Raw genomic sequence first — 19,395 nt, forward strand, 5'->3', positions numbered from 1 at the left:
CTGTACCGTCACCGTATACTATTACCTGCAGAAACAACTGAGTTAGAGTACCTGTACTGTCACCGTATACTATTACTCTGGTTCATGAGCTTTTTATTTAGAAACTCAAATGTAAAACCCAGTTTTCTGAACCGCTACATAACATATAATTATTTATCTCAAAAATAAAAAATTGTTATTTATTTTTGTGTACTTTAAATGACTCATACTGTACGTAAAGTTAAGACGTATAAACGGATGACTTAAATTAGGAAATGTTTATATTGAAACTTCTTCTTTCGGCTGCTCCCTTCGTCAGGGGTCGCCACAGAGAACTAACTTGGCAACGCCGGATGCCCTTCCTGACACAACCACAGAACCACCGAGTCACCACAACCCTCTGTGGAGCAGAGAGCTGCCATGTGGGGCGCCCGGGGGAGCAGGTGGTGCGAGTTAAGGGCCTTGCTCAAGGGCTCAGAGTGGAGCAAATGAGGTGTGGGTGTTTCACCTTTCCCACCTGCATTTTGATGTTGTCACTACGAGGAGTTGAACCGGCGACCTTCCGATCACAGGCCCACCTTCTCTAACCTCTGCACCACTACTCCATGTTTATATTGAAACACATTTAAGTCATAAATAACGCTGTAGCGGTACAAACGACAGAGAGGGCAGAAACTAAGAACGTTCAGCTGAATCCAGATGATTTACAGATCAGGAAGGAGCAGAAACAGCCGAAACTTTAGTTGTGGTCGTCTTTCCGACAGCTGCTTCTGTGAAGTTACTGTCTGATGTTCAGTTTCAAGCTTTTCTTTAGCTTCTGAGCGTTCTCAGCTCATGTTCTCAAAGTTTTTTAAATTTGATCAAACTTTGAACGTATAAAAAACATACAACTGCTGTTGGTGGTTGTTTTGAAGCTTAAGTAGCTGAACACGAGCTAAAAACTTAAGAGGAGCAACAAGTTTTTTTTTTTATCATAGATTTTTTTACAGTCCAGCTACTTCTGCATGCATTGTGCTATTTTAGCCCTTTATGTATCAAAACGTTCGGCTCATACAGGAGATCGGTGCTGCCACTTTTAGTTTTTGTAACTTTTAAACTTCTATAAATATTTAACTTCGTTTACAAATATTTTCCCCTTTGAAATATTTGGAAATTCCTTCAAAACTTTTCTTTTTGAAATCTGCTTCAGCGTACTGGCTCTAAGCAACATTTTCAGTCAGGTCATCTGGACAGTTTCTTTTGTTGTGCTGAAATGTTTCGCCTTCCATCCAGAAGGCTTCATCAGTCAAGGAAACACAACAAAACTGATTCTTCCCCCAACAGCTTACTCCAAAGTGGAACAAACCAGTTATGTTGGTGCTAAGATGGTGTCTTTGGCACGCCCCCTCCTCCATTGCTGGCCCTGTTCCTTGTTGACAGTCGTGTCAAAATGTTTGAAAACAACAAAGTCCATGCTCAGTATGCTTCCGGATCGAAGGCGAAACGTTTCAGCACAAAAAAAGAAACTGTCCAGATGACCTGACTGAAAAATGTTGCACTGTTTACCTGGATTATTGAGCGTGGACTTTCTTGTACTGGCTTGTCTTCTTTTGCTTCTTTTAGTTTTTAGCTATAGTTTAGCTAACATCATGCCTTTGAATTTAAACTTTTTTTTTTTTTTTTACCTTTTAGCTACTATTTAGCCCTTTTTAGTTTTACCTCAGTGGGTTTTTTTTTAATATATTTTAGCTGTTATTTTGCTACTTTTGCTTGTGGCTATTCTTTTGCTTGATTTAGCTAGCATTTTTCTCATTTCAACTTTTAGCTACTATTATTCTGCATCTTTGAGCTAGCATTTTGCTTCTGTAAACTTTTAGCTAGTGTTTGGCTGCTTTAGGTAGACTTTTGCTCCTGTTAGCTTACAGCTAGTGTTCAGATACTACTTTGTAGCATTTAGCTTCTTTTAGCTTTTAGGTGGGCTACATTTTGCTAAGATTTTGCACCCTTTAGCTAGTGTTCAACTAATTTTAGGTCAGATTTAGCTCATTTTAGCTAGTGCTCAGCTACTGTTGGGTAGCATTTTGTTTCTTTAACTTTGAGCGAGTGTTCAGCTACTTTTAGGTAGCTTTTAGCTCCTTTTATCTTTTAGCTAGTGTTTGCTTACTTTAGGTAGACTTTTGCTCCTGTTAGCTTACAGCTAGTGTTCAGATACTACTTTGTAGCATTTAGCTTCTTTTAGTTTTTAGTTGGGCTACATTTTGCTAAGATTTTGCACCCTTTAGCTAGTGTTCCGCTACTTTTAGGTAGCTTTTAGCTCCTTTTATCTTTTAGCTTGTGTTCAGCTGTTTTTAAGTGTGTTTTTTTTCCTTTTAACTTTGAGCTTGAGCTTTTTGTACCTCTTAGCATTTAGCTGGTGTTTGGCTGCTGTTAGAATCCTTTAGCTCTTTTGGTCTGATCTTTATGAGTCTTTGCGTTCTGCTGCGTCCAACAAACGAGAACGTCTCCAGGTTCCTCTCACCTCCGTCGTGACGCTCATGCTGCCTGAAATGTCCACGCAGAAAACCACCAGCGAGTTCTCCAGGTTCTCGTAGTCGTCGTCACTCCCCTTCGGCTGGTAGAGGTTGTCGCTGCGCACGCCTGCTCGCTGACCCATGCACACGGTGGCCACGTCCCCATCCACAGCGTTTTCACCTCCACAGAACTCACAAACCCACAGCTGAGGGGCAAAAAATCTAGTTTACAGCTGAAGTCTTTCATCAACTGTTACTTCAGCTGATATTAGCTTCAAACTGAAGTTAAAGAAACATTAGTTTAGCTAGAAAACTTTCCATAAAAAAGGAGTTGAAGCTGCTAAAGGAGCTGAAACTGAGTTGTAAATGACACTAGCTAAAAGAAGCAAGAAGCTAAAAGGAGAAACATTCTATCTCAAATCTAAAAAAAAAAGAAGCTAATTACTAACTAAAGTCTACCATATGCAAAATACTAGCTAAAATGTCAAAAAGCTATCTGGTCTTGCTGACAGCTAAAATCATTAAAAGTTTAACTAAAAATAGCTAAAATCTAAATGTATCAAAATGCTGCCTGAAAGCAAAACGTGACAAAAGGCTAGCTAAATACATCAAAAGGGTAGTTAAAATTTAAATTTATAAAATTTCAAAACACCGACTGAAAGGAAAAGTATTAAACTTTCTAATAGCTAACTCAATGTAGCAGAAGGCTAGTTAAAAGCTAAAATTAGCAAAAGGCTAATTAAATGCATCAAAAGGTTAGCTATGAGCTAAAATTATTACAGGCTAACTGAAAATGAAAACATCAACATCTGATTAAAACATTCTTATAGTTAACTCAAAGTAGCAAAAGGCTAGCTAAAAGCCAAAATTAGCAAAAGGTTAGCTAAACTTATCAAAGGTTAGCTATAAATTAAAATTAGCATAAGGCTAACTGAAAATAAAACCCCCAACATGCTGACTAAAACTTTCTAATAGCTAACTCAAAGTAGCAGAAGGCTAGCTAAAAGTTAAAAGAAGTACAATGCTAGCTAAATGTATAAAAAGGCTAGCTACAAGCTAAATTTAATAAAAGACTAACTTAAAATGAAAACATCAACATGCTGACTAAACTTTCTAATAGCTAACTCAAAGTAGCAGAAGTCTAGCTAAAAGCTTAAATTAGCAAAAGGCTAGCTAAACGTATCAAAGGCTAACTACAAGCTAAAATTAGCAAAAGGCTAGCTAAACGTATCAAAGGCTAACTACAAGTTAAAATTATTTCAGGCTGAAAATTAAAACATCAACATGCTGACTAAACTTTCTAATAGCTAACTCAAAGTAGCAGAAGGTTAGCTAAAAGCTTAAATTAGCAAAAGGCTAGCTAAACGTATCACAGGCTAACTACAAGCTAAAATTAGCAAAAGGCTAGCTAAACGTATCAAAAGCTAGCTACAAGTTAAAATTATTTCAGGCTAACTGAAAATAAAACCACCAACATGCTGACTAAAACGTTCTTATAGTTAGCTCAAAGTAGCAGAAGGCTAGCTAAAAGCTAAAAGAAGCTTAAGCAGAACCTGAGGCAGTGCGACGAAGCAGATTTCCCGCTGAAGGGTTTCATGAGATCATAAATAAAGTCAAAAGTTTCAGAAACCAAAGTGGTAGCTGCTGTCTGCTGTATGAGCCGAACCTGCTGTTTGAGCCGAACATTTTGATGTGCACTTTGTCAGTACTCACATCGTTGTGAACAGAACTGAGATGGGACAACGCAGCTCGACATTTCTCACAAACCAGCGGGCTCTGAAGCGTTTCCAGACCTGCGTCTGAAACGAGTCAACAGAAATCACAAAGATCAGGTCTCTCTTGTAAACGAGTCCCTGAGGCTCAGCGAACGAACCTGTTTGAATAAACGTTGAACGAATGGAAAGACGACAACTTTTCAGAAACCAAATGAAAAGCAGCTTTTCTTCGAGCTCTGACCTCGGCCGACGTCCACCAGCTTTGCAACGCTCAGAGAGACGACGTTGACGTTCACGTCACTCGCACGTTCTCCTTCCAGCAGGTCCACTGATGACAAGAAAGAAGGTAAACTACAAACACGTTCACGGCTGCTGATTAAAGGGATACTTCGGCTATTTCCACAGAACCTCACTTCAAAAGGTGACTCACGTCTGGGAGGAACCGGAGGAGCGAGGGGAAGCGAAGAGGGCCGAGGTTTCTGATGATGACGAGGAGGCAGCGGTGGAGGAAGAGCACCTGACGGAAGGAGCAGGAGAAACGAGTCACGCTGCGACAGACGTATGACTGTTGTCATTTAGGAGGCGAAATGTACAAAATAAGTACTCTGTTTGTTTGCCTTCCTATCTGAAGGTGTGTTAACATACGGCCGAGGCGGAAAGTCATCAGCAATAACATCAGAGCAGCTGCTGCTGTGATTGAGTCTGAGACCATCGTCCTACAGAGACCAGGACATTAAACACGTTGAAGTGGAGCAACTCTGGACCGGCCACGGGCCACGCTAGGTGAGAGTTTTGGCAGCCATCTTGAAAAGAGCTTTGTGAATCGCTCTGAACTGTTTACGCGTGGGAACGGCACGTTGTTAACGTCCAGAGCGTGTTGCGCGCTGCGTCATCAGTTCAGAGGAGGTAAAAATAATCTCGTTTTGTTCATAATGTGAAAACGGACGACTCGAGAGTCCTGCGTTGATTCGGGTCTGGTGTAACGGAGGGCAAAACGCCAAGCCAACGCGTTACCACTTGTCCCTAGCTGTGAGAGAGTGGTTGTCTCGTTTGTCTCTACGTGTCCCTGGGTTGGACTTGCGATCTGTCCAACCTGTCCTCCGCCTCTCGCGCAGTGACTGCTGGAGATAAACGACCGGTCCCCGCAACCCGAAAAGGAAGGAGCGTGTATAGAAAACAGACGCCTGGATCATTCTACAATAGAATAAACTGTTGAAATGGAATAAACAAAGTTCTATATAATTACTATAAATATATAAAAACAACAAGTATTACAACGGTGTGCAAGTCATCACTTTAGGACAAGTTAAGTTTTTTATTATTTTTTTCCGTTAGCGCATGCTACGCTATCACCAAGACAGACAAAACTGAAAGTCACGTTTTCCAAAATTTATGAATTAATGATCCAAAATACTCTGATAATAAAGCTGCTTCCAATAACTAAAATAATTAATGATCAAAATTAAACTTATTTGCTGAGTTTAGGATCTTTGTTCAGATATTAACGGAACTATGGTCCACGTTTCTACACAAAGGTCTTCTCAAAATGGCGGCACAGATCCTCGTGTCCCTAGCAGAGATTACACCATTCCAGTGTTTCTGTAATTCAGTGACTGAAGGGGTGGACGTAGTAAATTCACCCTCATGTCAGACTGTGCAATGCTCGGAGAAATGACAAAAACTCAAGAGCTTTGTCTTGGACTTCTCAGCTAAAGGTTAAAGGTCCTGACAGGTCAGTAAAAAAGACGTGAAGGTTATGTTTGGTTTGAACAGACAACAAACTCCTGGAACAAAGACTCGTTGTGTTTCACTTACCGGTACTTATTCGATTCTTTGTTGTGAGAAATAAACAGCCTTTAATGTTTTAAAGTGTGACGTTTTTCTTGTTAAATTTCTCTGCCTTTCCCTTCGTTCAGCTAATGTCTGAACCTGCTTCGGCTCCTTGTTATTTAACCCTCCTGAGATCACGAAACAACACTTGACACGTTAACAACAAACGTTCGGGAACGCCACACTTTTTGCGCATAAATTCAAGTTTTCCTTGTTAATTTCTGCAACTTTCAGACTAATGAACTTATTTCTGCTAATTTTAGCTTGTTATGCTCCTTTCAGCTTAATTTAGCTAGTGCTGGCTATTTCTGCTTTTCCAGCTACTATTTAGCTGCTTTTATGCTACTTGCAGCTTTTTCAGCTAATTCCACCTTCGTTGATTTCATTTCAGCTCTTTCCTTTTCCTTCTGGTAGTTTAAGCTTCTTTTTGCCTTTCAGCTACTTTTCAGCATTTGCTAATTTCATCATTTTTTAGCTAATTTCCTAACTTTTCTGCTAATTTCCGAATATCTAACCAATTTCAGTAAATGTGTTCTTTCTGCTTTTTTCTGCTAATTTACGTTTGTTTTTCCATTTCAGCTTCATTTCAGCATGTTTTTTAAGCTAATTTCAGCTGTTTTTAAGCTAATTTCAGCTGTTTTTTAAGCTAATTTCAGCTGTTTTTTAAGCTAATTTCAGCTGTTTTTTAAGCTAATTTCAGCTGTTTTTCTGCAAGTTCTTCTGCGCACACTGCATTTTTGCAAGAAATTCAATTTGTTTAGTTTTGTATTGTTATTCATATTCAGGCAGAATTGTTACGTGATTCTTGCTGGAAGTGCTACAGCTAGCCGCAGCTGCTATTTGCACATGCAAGTAACTGCAGAACGTATGTAAATATCCACGTAATGCAAAAGTGACGGCGCTGAAAAGGTAAACTTGTGAAAATGTGAAGATTCTTTCAAATGCCGTCAGTGCAGCAGCAGCTAGCTGTAGCACCCGCGGCAGATTTTTGTTTCCGACAGAATAAATGAATCCAAGTTCATAAAGAAATCGTTTGCAGCAGCCGTTATGATTTTTACAGGTACAGCTGAAATCCACTTTATTCTTGGCTCTGCTCTGACTAGCCATTAGCTCATCAGTCAGGTCATAATTACATCATTTCCACACCCAAACTGAGGTTACTTAACGAGCCATCTACAGCAGGTAAGATGTTAACTGTTCCTAACATTTCCACTACACATTACTTTAAAAAAATCAATAATATATATTTTTAAAGCAACTGCTGAGTTTATAATTTTATTTTAAACCCACTCGGATGTGGTGCGAACAACAAACCGTTGTACAGTTTATGGAGGAGCGACTCCGATGCTTCATGAACGTTTCTGTGGACGTGTGGACTCACCTGCTTCATCTGGCCTCCAGTTACAAACAACATGGCTGCAGGCGAACTCCATCTGACAGAAAGACACAAACTTCAACAACAAGGAGCTTCTTTCGTCGTCCTTTCCTGCACAGTCGGGACTTTGTTATGTGAAAAGTGACAGATCAGCAACATGAAAGTGACAGATCAGCTTCCTGGCATTGCCGTTACGTTGTCACCGCAGCGACGGTGAGCTCGATCTGCACATTTTTCTGAGTAAGACCAAGAAAGCAGCCGCTTCCTGCCCGAGCGACCGCGAGGGCAATAAAAACAACGTGGCGGACGATTACAGGTTGAGACCAATGAAGCGGATCGCTTTGCATGAAGCAGTGGGAGCAATAGTGGAAGTACTGGTGCACAACACTACTGGTTTCAAGAAGGAGTACACAGAGTGTCCTTAACCACAGAGTAAACACAAAAACCCCAAACAGCATCCACCAGCTGCTGAAACATGTCACTTAAAAACACAAAAAACAGTTTATTTCTTGTTTAGCTGCTTTTGGGCTGAGCATTTGTTTCTGAACTGAACAGGTTCACGAGACTATAAATACAGTAATTTACATTTTATACCAACAATTACGGACCATACTTTGTGCGGCTTCTCATCACCAATTTATGACGACAACGTGTTGTTGATGGCACAAATAAAGTAGGAAATCTGCATAAATTCATCACGCAGTTGAATCAACAGAGCGTGCCAACATTCAGTTTAAGTCGGTTTATTTTTACAGCACCAACACGATGCTAAATAGAGCTGTCGTTTCTAAACCGAACCTGGAGCCTGGCCCGACCCAGATTGGGGCCGGGTCATAATAATGTGCAGGCCGGGCCGGTGTCGGGCTTTTGATTGTGGATGCGCACGGCTGACGATCCAATATATGGCAACATGGCTTGCCATACATTCACCACGCCATTTGACCACGCGCTGACCGGCCTTGAAAGAGGTAAAAAAAAAAAAAAAAATCAGTTAAGCTTCAGATGGGACTGTCAGGCAGCGATCCATCAAAGGGAAATGGACGTTCATTCAGCCGCTGCGCTCAGCGGACGTGTGCAGAAATGTGCGGCCGACGACCCAAACAGGTGAGATCCCCAAAATATCCAATGTCAGAGCACGGTCCGTGTCTGAATAATGCAGAATGCAGCAGAAGCAGAGATTTAATGCGCTTTGACGGCCATGAAAGGACAAACACCCCCTCAGCTCCGATATTCTGCCCCCATTAACCACGCGTGTCCGCCGACTGTTGATAACTATGTAAGCAGTCAAAAATTAATTAAAAATATCGGGGGGGGGGGGGTTTTGGACCTGTAATTACTGTTAATTCGTTGGGTCGGGTGGAGTTCGGAAATGATGGCTACGTGCTGGGGCCAGGTCGGTTCGGATTTTTTTGGACCCAAATGCAACTCTAATGCTAAAGTCATCTTACACTGTTAAAAATATTCACGCACATTATAAAATGGCTGTTAATAAAAGTTATCTAAGGAAACCAGCAGATGGCGTTGATTCTTCACGTCGTCACAACCCCCCCTGAGCATCTTGTTGGCGACAGTGGAAAGAAATAACTCCCTTTTAACAAGAAGAAACCAGCAACACCATGACCAGGCTCAGGACGGGCTTCGTTCAGCAGGAGTTTGACAGGATACTTAAAAACGTAACCTCATAAAAACGTTCAACAAACGCAACCGTAGCCCGTTTAGTAAAACTTTCACAATTGAACTGATCACTTTTATTTCTCGACCTTGAATTGGTAGTTAGAAACCGTACTAAAGTACAAAAAAAGAGAAAATACGACTTTTGACTGAACAATGTAGCAAAACAAAGGAGATTTAAAAAAAAAATCATATAAAACATAAAACCGTAGCCAACAAATTATTGTTGGTGTTGCGTCTAAGCTAACCGTTAGCCCGCTAAAATGTGCCGCGTTAAAACTAAAGTGTTCGATGTTGCTTTTTAAAAATCATGTACACATTTTGATTAAAAGTTAATAGTTTGTTAGTGTTGATTTGGGATGTTCTACGCAGACAGGTATATTTTACATTTGAAACTAACAAACAGTACCTTTGCTAATGTGAGGATGCTAACTGCCAATACTAGCGTTATTTGGTTTTTAGATGTTCGTTAATAAATATGTAAAACTGGCGGTTAGCAACCTCACATTAGCAAAGGTGCTAAAATGGCAAAATCCTTTTGACTTAGCTAAATGATTTATACAAAAAAATTAACTATGATTTGCATTCATTTAAATAATTTTATCCAATCTGTCTTAAAGCTGGTGAAAAACAAATAAATAAATTGCAGCATACTCTTTGTGTTTAGCATTACAGTGAAGCTAACTGTGGTTAGCTTATGTCGCATCTAGCTAACTTTGGAAGCCTGCCAAAATGCGCTAAAAGAAACTGAAGTGTTACTACTCTGAAGCTGAAAGGCAAAATTTAGTTTTATTTTGTTTGTATATTGGAGGTTCTACAAAGACAGTAATGTTTTCTTTATTTCAAACTTTCAATCATTGAGTGTCTAAAAGCTAAATAAAGCTAACAGCAACAGTTAGCAACCTCACATCAGCCAAAGTACTGAAAACTAGACATTTTTTTCAATGTCAATTTCAACATTTGATTCAATCAACATGTTTGAAATCATATAATTTTATACAAACTGTCTCAAAACTTAAATTAATAAACTAGCCTAGCATGCATCAGGATAGCCTACAGTTTGTATTTGATGTCACGTCTAAGCTAATAAGGTACTTCACTAAACTGTGCTAACTGAATCACAATTTGTTGAACCTATAACTTAAGGATCAATAACCACATTTAGTTGTAGTTGTTATTTTTAGGATTTACATATATGGATCTGTTTGAGGAAAATGTAACCGTTTGCTTGTAAACACTGGATTTTGAGCTTTTACAGCAGTGCTTAATTTGTAAGCCAAACGATGCTGGAACGCCCACAGGTCTGGTGTATTTTAACGGGTTGTTAAACATCTACGTTTACCTACATAAGTAAACAATTGATTCAATAACTACTTTAGAGAGCAACAGGAAGTAGCCTGGCCAACAGCTCTCCTTATGTGAACAGAGCTTGCTCCACTTGTCATAAGCATCCTAACCCCCACCCCACCCCATCGCTATTTGTGTACTCCTGTACTTTTAGGGGCAGAGATGTTTTTAAGGGTAGAAGCAGAAATGCTTACTTGAAGGGGCAGCTCATATTAGGAAGCTCATGAGTGGCTGTTATGTTTAAAATTAGTGTTTATGTAATTATTTTCAGATTACATGTCCATTACAGGTTTTATTCGTTCATGGCATTTAAATTTGTTCATAACTTTATTATTAGTAGCCTCAGAGTTACCGAATCCAAGTACACGGTTTCCGGAACGCACCTTGTCATAATAAGAGTTCCCAGATTCTGTTCCAGCAGGATCCAGCTCAAATTAAGCCCTGTTTTACAGTGTCACACTATTTATTTTACGAGTCTTTTTGATTCACATTCAGCAAAAACTATTTTTGCACATTTCCTGTAGAGTGACTTTAGTGTATTGTCAATTCATAAAGACACTTCTAAATCTTCTCCAAGCATACCTTAACTTACACCTGATCACGTTATTTGAACAAAACGTATTTTAGCTCATATTTATTTACACATCGTTTAAAAAAGTAATTCACACTTCTCTGTTTAGTTCATTTTTTAACTAAAAATTCAAGTGATTTTTTTGTTGTTGTTGGTTTGACCGTCCTGCTGCCTTTGGGTCAAACTGATACACAAGGCCAAAATCAGGCCTTATGGGTCATTTCTAACCCCAGGGTAGCAGGAGGGTTCAAATAAGCAAATTTTTGAGTTTATGCTTTATCTCTGCAACAAAATAGGCTATAATTTAACTTGTATCGGGAGCCAACTAATGAAGATTTTACTGCTTTTACACACCAATTAATTATATTTGTGTTTATATATATATAAATATATGTATGTATCTATTCAACACTGTGTGTGAGTAAAAACAAAAAAATTGAGTAATGACTTATTTTGTTTCTGGAAAAGTCATATTGCACAGAAACTCATCACTCACACATGAACGTCATGGTTGAAAATACAAATCCTTCCACTCATCCCTCGGGGTGTAAACGGTTTTCCTCCGTTTTAACGATTCACTGCAACGATTTTCGCTCGACAAAGAAGCAGCTTACCTTCGCCGTGGTCCGTGTGCAGCAGAGTGGATAAAAGTGAAGGCACTTGTGTGCAAGGCTGCAGGTCGGTTAGAAGTGTGAAAGTGTGGGGGTGTTCAAAGCGTGAGAGACATTTGCGTGTTAGGAAGTCGGAAAAAAGATTCGTATCCACGGGTTTTTGTTACAGAGAAAAAAAACAATTTAGAATTTTCTAGAAAATGTTCATGACTTCATCCGTCTGTGGAACAAAAAGGGTTAAACACTTGTCAGAAACATTTACACAACTGTAGATATTTATTAGTCAGTAAACTAGGCCCACATTATTACATTTTCCACAAGAGAAAATCAATCATTAGAAAATATAAAAAAATTACAGTAAACTTTCAAAGAGCTCTAACCATTGTTTGCATCAAGCTCCAAGAAGTAGAACACCTGATTGCATGAATACAATGAAAGCTGAAAGATTTAACTGAATTTAGCTCAAATAGAGGTAAAATCTAAATGTAGCCAAAAGATAATATTAGTGAAACAGCATCTAGAAGTGCTAAGTAGCTAAATTTGAGCAAATAATCTAAAACTGACAAACTATAGCTAAAATTAAACATCAGTTAAACATTCAGCTAAACTGTATGTATGCATGTAAACATGTATCCTACAGCTATAAGCAGTGATGAGTTCACGAGATTTTTTATAATTAAAATTATTTAAATCAGGGAGAAAATTCAAACCATCCTTCCTACTATCGCCTCTGGTTCCCTGTCAGCTGAGGCAGCTTTAGAAGAACCTCATTTGTTTGGACTGTTTTTGTCCTGTTGAGCTCTCTGATTTGTCAAAAATAATAGCTTCATCCAAACCGTCCACATGTCTGCTAGATCCCATCCTAACCAGCGTATTTAAATATGCATTTCCCCTAATTAATGTCCACATGTTGGATCTGCTGAATTTGTCTCTGAGTGGTTACGTCACAACACTTTAAGGTTGCTGTAATTAAACCTTTATTTAAGAAACATAATCTTGATTAAGGAATTCTGGCCAATTATAGACCTGTATCTAATCTAACGTTCATCTAAAACAATTCTAGAGAAAATAGCTGCAGGTCAGTTGCGTGAACATCAACAAAGAAATAATCTGTTTGAAGAGTTTCGGTCAGGATTTAGAGCTCACCACAGCACTGAATCTGCACTGGTCAAAGTTACTAATGATGTTCTCATGGCCTCTGACAATGGACAGGTGTCTACACTGGTCCTGTTAGACCTCAGTGCTGCATTTGATACAGTTGAAAATAATATTCTATTACAGGGACTTGAATATGATGTTGGAATTACAGGAATGGCTCTACATTGGTTGAAATCATATCTATCTGATAGATTCCAGTTTGTAATTGTAAATAATGAATCTTCATCATACACCAAAGTTAATCATGGAGTTCCTCAGGGCTCATTGCTTGGACCAATACTCTTTATATATGCTTCCATTAGGTAATGTTATTAAACAGCATGGGATACATTATTATGCTGATGATACACAATTATATTTGTCCATTAAACCCAATGAATCCAATCAGCTACTTAGACTACAAGCATGTCTTAAAGACATAAAAACCTGGATGACCCTAAATTTTCTGCTTTAAAACTCAGACAAGACTGAGGTTTTGGTTTTTGGACCTGAGCACCTTAGGAATGAATGTTTCAGTCTTTCTCCCTCCTTAGATGCATTAATCTGTTCTCCAGCTCTAATGTTAAAAATCTTGGTGTTATTTTTGATCAGGACATGTCTTTTATCCCCCACATTAAAAATGTTACTAGAACCGCCTTCTTCCACTAAAGTTAGAAACATCTTATCTAAAAATGATGCAGAAAAACCGGTCCATGCATTTGTCATGTCTAAGCTGGACTGTTTCAATGGTTTGTTATCTGGGTGTCCAAAAATAATTTAAAAAATCTTAAGTTGATCCAAAATGCTGCTGCCAGTCTTAATGAGAGTTAGAAGGAGAGATCATATCTCTCCAGTTTTAACTTCTCTCCACTGACTCCCTGTCAAATTCAGAATATACCAGTAATTCAAACCAGTATACCAGTAATTCAAAATCTTACCAGTAATTCAAAATCCTACCTAATCTTAGCTCTTAACCTACAAATCCATCAACAACCTAGCTCCATCTTATATTACAGATCTTATTGTTCCATATTTTCCTAACAGAGCACTTCGCTCTCAGACTGCAGGTTTACTTGTGGTTAACAGAAAGTTACAAGAAAAGAAGAAGAAAAAAAGATACAGACGCTCCAATCAGCTAAGTTTTAGCTAAAAGCTGAAATTGGCAAAAATGTAGCTAAAAACAAAACTACAGATAAAATTAACTAAACCGTAGTCCATAGCTAAGATTAGTCAACTTTAGTTAAGAACTAAAGTTGACTAAATAATGTAATGATAATGAGCTAAATAACTAGAATGAGCTAAAGTGTAGCTAAAAGCTAAAAGATTGAACAGAGATCTTCGTGGATTTTAATGGATGATTTGATTTTAAATGAAGTCAAATGTGTTGAAAAGCAAAAAAGTGTCAGGAACCAGAAGACCAAGCCCACTGTTTCTGATGCACCTGAACGTTTTGATGATTATTCATCAAACTATTCACAAAAAATAAAAACATCTGTTCACACAACAATCTATAACATTCACAGAATTTATAAACGCCTTTATGCTGAAGTTATTTTTAAAATTCAGAGGGTTTATAAGCTCGTCAGTCATATCAGATGTATTTCTTTGATTTTATTGTTTATTTCTTGTGTTTTTATACATAAAGTTGTTTTTGCTGCAGTTTGTTTAGTTTTATCGCTGAGCGACAACTATCCACATCATGGAGTGTTTTTCTGTCTGAGCAATAAAAGTTTGTAATAAAAGCTTTGTTTGTATGAATTAAATTTAAACTTAAACGTACTTTAATGAACTTTAAGACACAGTCATCATTCTGTATGTTTTAAGGATTAACAGCAAAAATATTATGTACAAAAAAACCTTGATTAAAGACAATCATACGTGTGGAAACGTCTTAATCTCTGCTAATATCTTGGTTTAGCTTTATTTCCCCTCCAGCGTCTCCACAACAGCTTTCAAAATGGCGGCCACAGCCACGGCGCCAGGATCAGGCAGGGTGAGCCGTTCTGCGGCGATGTAGCTGGCCCGGCCGGCTCTGGCTGTGAGGCCGCGAGTCGCCTCTGCGCCCGAGGATGCTTTCTGCGGAGCCGGAGAGGAAGACGGAGGTAAGAACACGACGACCGGCAAGCGCATCATCTGTAGTTAGGGTACCTGTGCCGCAGCCTGCAGTACTGCCACGTGGTCAGCCGGGGGCGCCGCAGTCAGCTTCATCAGCTCGTCCGCCGCGGGACACAAAGCGTCCAGCTACAGAGGACGAGACAAAGACATCAGCCAAAGGTTGGGGTGGAATGAAACAAAAGAATCAGTTCTAAAAGAGTTAAGTCTGGTCGTCTGGACATTCAAAAAACAAAACAAACGTTTCTACTGTTTTTGTTGTTGTTGTTGTTTTGAATGTCCCGAGGACCAGACTTAACTCTTTTAGATTTTTCTCCCTGGTTGAGCGTGCGTCATGAAAAGAATCAGTTTTTCTCACCATCGTTCTGTCGCCGAGGTCGGCTCCTCCGTACCTAAAAGACGGGTCAGGTTGTAAGATTTAGCTTTAAATCTCTTGGTTTGAGCGCACGCAGCTACAAGTAGCTAACCCATGGGTCAAAGCTAAAATAAGCTAATGTTAGAAAAACAGTATCTAGTAGCTCCATTTAAGTAAACGTCAGCTGTAAGCTAATTGGCTCAATTGCACCTCTTCATGGCTTGTGTCCCAGCATGCACTGCTCTGGCCCAGGCGGCAGCATCGCTCCGCCCCTCGGTCACATGACCGGCAGCGGCGGTGAGGAACAGACTGTACAGCTGCAAGACAAAGAAGACGCGCGTCGGTTAAGAAAATATTTCAGAGTACAGGCTCGCGCTGCCGAAGACTCACCGCTCCCGAAGACCCGCCCATCTTTTCCTGCACCAACCTGGCCAGGACCGCCAGCAGTCGCCCCGGGCAACCAGGGACCACGTGACCCCCGAGCCACTCCTGAATGGCTAAAACACCAAAACTCTGTTTAAAAGACTGATGATTCTGACGGACGAGATCCTTCACCGCTCCGTACCTCTGGCGGCCTGAGCGTGGGTGTTACCACAGTCTCCGTCCCCGGCAGCGCGGTCCAGAGAGTTCAGTTCCTCCTGCTTCTCCAGCAGCGTGGAGCAAATCTTATCCAACACTTTACGCATCGCAGGACTCAGCGGTCCTGACAGGAACACAAACGGGAACCATTTTACGGCCATGACAGCCGTCAAACTACTTCTCAGAATAATTTCTGCAGCCAGTTACGGAAATTCCTCGAGTTCAGATTATAATCTTAGTTCCAACTTTAACTTCGTCCCTCTCCAGCGCTCCATTTCATCCCCAGAACGACGACTTCCGTCTTCGATGCCGTTCATTCTCCAAACTTTACCTTTTCACATCTGGGGATTATTTGACCGACTCAATGTGCACCACGTGTACTCGTCGACGTTCAAACGTAAACAAACAACTTTTAATTGTTGGCAACAAAATACGACTGTTGATTCGGCTCATTTATTACAAATCGAGCAGCAGACTTCTGGTAAAGGATGACGCGTATCGAGTTGTTAATTTTCATGCACCATCGAGAGGTGGAAGTATTCTGGTGTAGTCTCCGTCCATAAACTTTCTCTTGCCCCGCCCATAACGTCTGATCCGCCCAAGACAATTTCATGAAACTTCGTTCACGTTTGTCCCTTCACTTCTCGGTGTGGGGCATAATCTTTTCATCACCCCAGCAGCTTTAAGGTCAAGGTCTAAGGTTTCTGTTTGTCTGGGCCATTGCTATATAAAGTTAGCATATACTGTGCTGTATGCAGTACTCGTTATCATGGATGGTACACAAATACATCACAAGCACTGAATAAATCCTGCATTCTGACACTAAATACGACCTTAGCTGATCCTGATATGAGACGGTTCAAAAGAAATCACCCAAATGTCTGAATGAAACCCTAAAATGTCACCAAGAAGTTAATTTTTGAAACATTTTTACATAAATAACTAAGAAAAAAGAACCCGTTGTAATCCCAGGTGGCCAGTTCTCCATCCTTCCCGAGTGTCTCGGTGTTAGTGTTCCAGCAGCTGATGGCAGGATCACACAGGCATTCAGCGTACACAGAGACTGACACCGACCTTTGGAGTGCGTGTCGTCCTGCGGCCGAGCGCTCGGGACCGGAGGCTCGGTGACGTAGCTGCGTCCGCTCACGCACGCACCGCTGAGGTTCGGCCAGGCGGGGGCGCTGGTTTTAGCATCTGGATGAGACGAGAGATCTTGGATTAAATTAAACTTTCAGAAAGAGATCACTGGATAACTACAACTGATTAACTTTTGGAGTCAGTTCAGTTCAAGATGGCCGTCTCAGCTAATTGGGTGATTTGAATAAATAGGAGATTAACAGGTTTTTGCAGAACGTGAACAGGCCATAAAACTGTTGAATAAGGTGTGTTAGAGCAGAGAAACCTTTAAAACATGCAGGACAGCTGTGTCTTAGCGGAAAAGTTTGGTTGTGGTGTACCACAGGGGTCAGTCCTCAGTACCGTTTAATTCCCAATGTGCATGCTGCTTAGACAAGCTCGTTCAATGTTTAACTGCAGTTAAAATGGTCTGTATCCTAACTTTATACGCAAATTATACTGGTCTCATTCAAATATGATGTATACCTAAATTATTCTTGTATAGTTTTGAGTAATTTTTATGTAAATAAAATTTAAAAATAATCCTAAAAACGTATCATAATATGCTTGTGTGCACGAATGCTCACCAAACAGTCTGAGTAGTTCTTGGTCCACCTTCATCAGGCTCAAAGACACTCCTGCCATCTCCAGTGAAGTCATGAATGGCCCGGACATCGCCCTGGCAACCGCCACGCCACGACCCTCTGAAACCGTAAAACCTCCGATCACTTTCAGACACATTGATGCACTTTGAGTTGTTTCTGTTACTGAAACAATGTTAATAAAGTTATTCTTGTTGTGAGTTGATCTGCATATATTTTAATGTTAATAAGGACACGATGTTGGGCAGAGGTGAACTTTTAACAGTTTTATAGACGGATTATTTAAAGTTGCGGCGGAGAGTCGGGGGGGTGCGGAACGTTTACTTCTTCCTGGGGGGAGAACAGAAAATAATTGAGAAGCACTGGTTTAAAACACGAGTAAGATCTGGAACTGCAAAATGTTTCTGAGGAATTATTGACGTTTGAAGAGGTGGAGACGAGGAACGGTTCATAGAAAACGTTCGGCAGCTCCATGATTCGAGCTCGACCACCAGTCGTGATGTTCGTCCACGGAGGTCCTCGGCTCTGAAGGGCCCGGCATGCTCCATCTGAAGCCGAACAGACGACGAGTGGATGCAGGACGTTGGTTTTCGCAGAAACCTTTCAAAGTGCACGAGACACGGAGCTCCTGGGAAACCTCCCGCTGCAGCGTACATCTGCACTCCGTCCCTGCAGCCGCCGCTCGGCCACAGATCTGTGACGGACAGAGCGCCACACTTTTCAGCAGACACGCCGGCTGACCATCTCCACCCAGGACATTTGACTAATTCAGTGTTTGAAGAGTCGTGCAGCTGAACGTTCGAGCGCACTTCCTCACTGACGAACACGCCCACAGCTTTCTGACCAATCACACAATCCTTGGCGCGGGGTACTCGAACCCCTCCACCACGTTAAGGTGGTGGTTCTGCAGGAGTACAGAGTGAGGAGGTCCTGCATCACCGAGAAGAGCTGCTCCTCCTCCTCAGCTGAAGATGGCTCCTGGACGTTTTAAAGATCCGTCCCTGGACTTGCTGCCTCTACAACCCGACCCGGGATAAGCAGCAAGAGATGGATGAACTTTCCCAGGATTCGATGAAAAACGTCTCTGCAAACTTTCAGTAGGACTTTAGAGAAGTGAGTAACAAGGCTGTGGGAACTCGGGGTGCTCCTCCCAGTCCAGAACGAACATCTCGTCCCTGCTGCGAGTTCTGAGAGAGGAAGCTCGCTTCAGCTGAACTACAGGATCCAGAACCCACGTGGGGACAGACCAGAACCACATCTGTGCTCACCCAGGCAGGCGATGGCTGCTCCGGTCACCACCGCCACCTCCAGGCAGGACAGAGCGCCGAGGTTGTTCACGCACAAAACGACGCTGTCGCCTGCAGGAAGAACGACGAAACGGTCACCAGGCTGGAGACGTGCGGTGAACTCGAGACGGACGTCGTGACGGGAGCGCAGCGGTCGCACCTGAGCACAGCGGCAGCTGCGATTGGCTGATTGGGTTGGTCATGTGATCGATCATGGTCTTCACCACCTCATCTGCAGACGCCACCTGACGGACACAAACTGAGTGAACGCATTTACAACCGAAGCACCCGGAGGCTGGATGTTGGACTCACCTTTGACCTTTTGACCCCTGGTTCACCGTGGATTCCTGAAGGATGAAAGACGCGTCAGAGCTCCATGAAGGTTCCGGGTTTTTCTCTTTGGTGCTGGACTAAACTACGGATGAAGCTCTGGATCCAACAAGACCCATCAGTTATCTCTGCGGCTCAGGGGTTCCACTTCAGACTCGTTTTGTAAATTGTATTTATTTGTTGTTTATCTTGCAGGTAAACGAGTCATACCATGACCCTAAAACACCGCTGCCATTAAAAATGACGTCCTGGTTCCCAGGACAGGAATTTAACAGCAATACAGTCAAAAT

At 41.1% G+C, this 19,395-nt stretch overlaps 2 protein-coding genes across 2 annotated transcripts in view; both read right to left on the reverse strand.

Moving 5' to 3' along the window:
* si:dkey-9k7.3 overlaps positions 1-7,446 on the reverse strand; it is an 18,908-nt gene extending 11,462 nt beyond the window's left edge. The window contains exons 1-6 of the mRNA XM_037678991.1: positions 7,395-7,446; positions 4,614-4,700; positions 4,425-4,511; positions 4,182-4,267; positions 4,135-4,137; positions 2,477-2,674 (exon numbers count right to left, since the gene is read on the reverse strand). Of these exons, the coding sequence (XP_037534919.1) occupies positions 2,477-2,674; positions 4,135-4,137; positions 4,182-4,267; positions 4,425-4,511; positions 4,614-4,700; positions 7,395-7,446 (513 nt within the window). The remainder of the gene's footprint in view (positions 1-2,476; positions 2,675-4,134; positions 4,138-4,181; positions 4,268-4,424; positions 4,512-4,613; positions 4,701-7,394) is intronic.
* A 7,185-nt stretch (positions 7,447-14,631) lies between these two features.
* tkfc (triokinase/FMN cyclase) overlaps positions 14,632-19,395 on the reverse strand; it is a 6,933-nt gene continuing 2,169 nt past the window's right edge. Inside the window, exons 5-15 of the mRNA XM_037684412.1 lie at positions 19,088-19,122; positions 18,936-19,020; positions 18,758-18,847; positions 17,475-17,591; positions 16,846-16,965; positions 15,758-15,895; positions 15,583-15,689; positions 15,403-15,509; positions 15,196-15,229; positions 14,874-14,966; positions 14,632-14,801 (exon numbers count right to left, since the gene is read on the reverse strand). Coding sequence (XP_037540340.1) covers positions 14,646-14,801; positions 14,874-14,966; positions 15,196-15,229; positions 15,403-15,509; positions 15,583-15,689; positions 15,758-15,895; positions 16,846-16,965; positions 17,475-17,591; positions 18,758-18,847; positions 18,936-19,020; positions 19,088-19,122 — 1,082 coding nt within the window. The 3' untranslated portion in view covers positions 14,632-14,645. The remainder of the gene's footprint in view (positions 14,802-14,873; positions 14,967-15,195; positions 15,230-15,402; positions 15,510-15,582; positions 15,690-15,757; positions 15,896-16,845; positions 16,966-17,474; positions 17,592-18,757; positions 18,848-18,935; positions 19,021-19,087; positions 19,123-19,395) is intronic.

This window comes from Nematolebias whitei, chromosome 1 (assembly GCF_014905685.2).
Source record: "Nematolebias whitei isolate Nwh7 chromosome 1, NemWhi1, whole genome shotgun sequence".
Classification (NCBI taxonomy): domain Eukaryota; kingdom Metazoa; phylum Chordata; class Actinopteri; order Cyprinodontiformes; family Rivulidae; genus Nematolebias; species Nematolebias whitei.